Source organism: Passer montanus, unplaced genomic scaffold, assembly GCF_014805655.1.
Source record: "Passer montanus isolate IOZ18808 unplaced genomic scaffold, ASM1480565v1 scaffold5539, whole genome shotgun sequence".
Lineage (NCBI taxonomy): Eukaryota > Metazoa > Chordata > Aves > Passeriformes > Passeridae > Passer > Passer montanus.
Window position 1 is genome coordinate 111 of NW_024370528.1, and position 2,682 is coordinate 2,792.

Genomic DNA, 2,682 nt, shown 5'->3' on the forward strand with positions numbered 1-2,682 from the left:
CTACACACCTCACCCTTCTATAACACAGACACATGACCATTAAAATGAGCTTTAACTTCACCCTGAGTGGGAAAATCAATATTGCTAAGTGTCTTAAGTCTTTGTTCTTCTTCTCGAAGTTCAGGAATTTCGCAGGACCTTGTCTGAGCAGTGGTCCGTGTCAAGGAAGAACATTTTCTGAAACTGATAGTTTCTCCACTCACTTCCTTATCTACAAGTCACAGGCCTTATCTACCACCAGATTCACACAATCTGTAAAGAAACATGCCTCTTATTTCTTTCTAGGTTAAATTAATTAGGATGTGGAAATAGAGATTGGTTGGGTTTAAGTCCAGAATATGTGGGAATTCACAGAATTTGGGCAAGAATGCAAATAAATCAATGTCCAAAGATGTAAAGGGGAGTTAATGAAATGTGGGGGGTGGGGAGCAGGTAGGATTTTCTTTTTCTCTTCTCTTCTGCTTTTTCCTCTTTTTCCTCCAGGGAAAATGGCAGTGGTGGCCTTGGTAGCTTTGCTTGCCTCTTTCTGTGGGGATCATGATGGCCTTGGTGATCGTGGAGATGACTGTAACCTTCATTTCTTCATGGCTCAGACAATCCTGGTGGCCACTGCCAGGGCTGTAGTGGCCAGGAGGAGCCCTCTGAGATGGGACGGGGCCCTGGAGATGTTCCTGCCTTGGAGGAAGAAGAGGGGGATGAGTGGTCCATGTAGGTGAGGGTGTAGATGGGGGTCAGAGAGGGGTCAGGGATTACAGGAGTACAGGGGGGGGCCATGAGGGGGGATCAGGATGGATGGAGGACCATGGGAGTGGGGATCAGGGGGGGTCAGGGGGTGTGTCAGGGCTTCAGAGGGGTTGGTAACACAGGGTGAGGAGAGATGGGGGCCTTGGCTGGTAGGAGGGTTGGGGGTGGTCAGGTTGCCAGGAGGGAGATTGGTGGTCAGGGGGCCAAGGGTGTTTAGGGATGATAGGGTGTCAGGGGGGCAGTGGGGTAATACAGGGAGCAAGGGGTTTCAGGGGGGTCATGGTGGGCTTTAGGACTGACAGTCGTCGGGGGTATACAGGGGGTGCTATGAGCAGTGTCAGAGGGGTGCCAGGGGGGTCAGGATGGTCCCAGCCCACCTGTATTGAGCACACAGGGCCGCTCCCCACAGAGCTGGTCTGCAGAGGGGAGGCACAGAGTCAGCACAGGGTGGTCCCTGTCTCTGTCCCTTTCCCTGTCCCTGTCCCTGACCTCCCCTGGCACGGGCATCCCTGTCCCCTCCCAGATGTGGTGGTCCCCATCCCTGTGCCATGCCATGGGTGTCCCTGTTCCTGTCCCACATCACCTGTGGGTGTCATTGTCCCCTGTGCCTCATCATGGGTGTCCCCATACCCACAGTGGGTGTCCCTGTCCTCCAGGTTTTCCCCATGATGTCACGTCGTAGCCACTCGCAGCTGTATCTGCTGAAGGTCCCGCTGGAGCGGAGCTGGATCAATGCCCTGTCTCCTTCATGGGTGACACTGGTGACCTCGAAGGTCTCGAAGGGTGGGATCAGCACCTCCTCCTCACTAGGATTGGAGGAGAATTCTCGGATGTCTACGCCGTAACACGTCTGCACCTGGAACATCGTGTCTGTCCCAAATTGCTGAGCGATCTGTTTATGCAGCGATGTCGATGTGAAGCGACCGAACCGGACGGTCTCACCACACCGCCCCTCAAACCGGACGCCACGCACCCCCCGGAACACAAAGCAGAGTATATAACATAAGCTTTTCTCCCAAATTGGATTTCCTGGCCACTTGGATGACGAGAACCATCACTGCTATGGCCCACATTCATCTGGACCAATTGTGGCCATGTAGAGTTGTTTTCAAGAGCACCCCACAGGTCTCCTGAAATCTCCCCCACAAAGGAGGCCCCAAAATGACCTTTGATTTGGACTCCTGAGGAAGGACAGGATTTCTGTAACTCAGAGATGGCCCTGATGTTCACATCTCCCATGGGACTTCCTCTCCTTTGAGCTTATTGTGTACCAGTGACAGCACCAGGCACTGGGTGTTCTAGCTAAAATCCAGCTACCCAAAGAAGTGGCCATACTACAATCCAGGGCACACCAGCTTCGGGATAGAAAAATCCGTTTGGGAAATAGACTCACATTAAAGGTGCACGAGAGGTTTTGCAGCAAAGCATTCTGGTGTTAATTCCTGAGAAATTTTTCTGGCAATTTCACAACCAGAAGTGAGGCCTGGATAGAGTTGGGCAGACGGAAAATTGGCTGCTTATCTAAAAGCCCAAAATAAAGAGGCTGGGTGGGTGAGAGGTAACTCCCAATAACCACGTCAGGCCCTCCCCAAATGATGCTGCAATTTGTCAAGGAGAAAAGCACCAGCGATGCTCTGGGGAATCGATGCAATGGGGGCCCGTCTGTGGCCTCAGATCCTCAGTGTCCAAAGGACAAAATTTTCATGTCTGTTACAGAGCAATGTCCAATATGTTTTCAAAAGATCCCTTTGAATTAAAAATCATCACCTCCAGGCATCACTGAAAGAGGAAACAATCCCAATGATACCTGGCAAATGGATTTTCAAAGCTTCCACACCAACAAGGATTCGGGTATCTCCTGGTGTTGGTGGATCCCTTTTTTGGGGCTCCAGAATTTCTCCTGCCACATCAACAAGGCCAGGGAAGTCACCCAGGTAC

The 2,682-nt window shown here is 51.6% G+C and overlaps 1 protein-coding gene across 1 annotated transcript; it reads right to left on the bottom strand.

The window, feature by feature from the left end:
- Positions 1 to 243: 243 nt before the first annotated feature.
- Positions 244 to 1,715, bottom strand: LOC120510141 (NAD(P)(+)--arginine ADP-ribosyltransferase 2-like). Its single transcript, XM_039725637.1, has 2 exons — positions 1,375 to 1,715; positions 244 to 675 (listed from the first exon to the last, which is right to left on the bottom strand). Exons 1-2 carry the CDS (start codon positions 1,607 to 1,609, stop codon positions 590 to 592), a joined length of 321 nt encoding a protein of 106 aa, XP_039581571.1. The 5' UTR covers positions 1,610 to 1,715; the 3' UTR covers positions 244 to 589.
- Between the last annotated feature and the right edge of the window lie 967 nt (positions 1,716 to 2,682).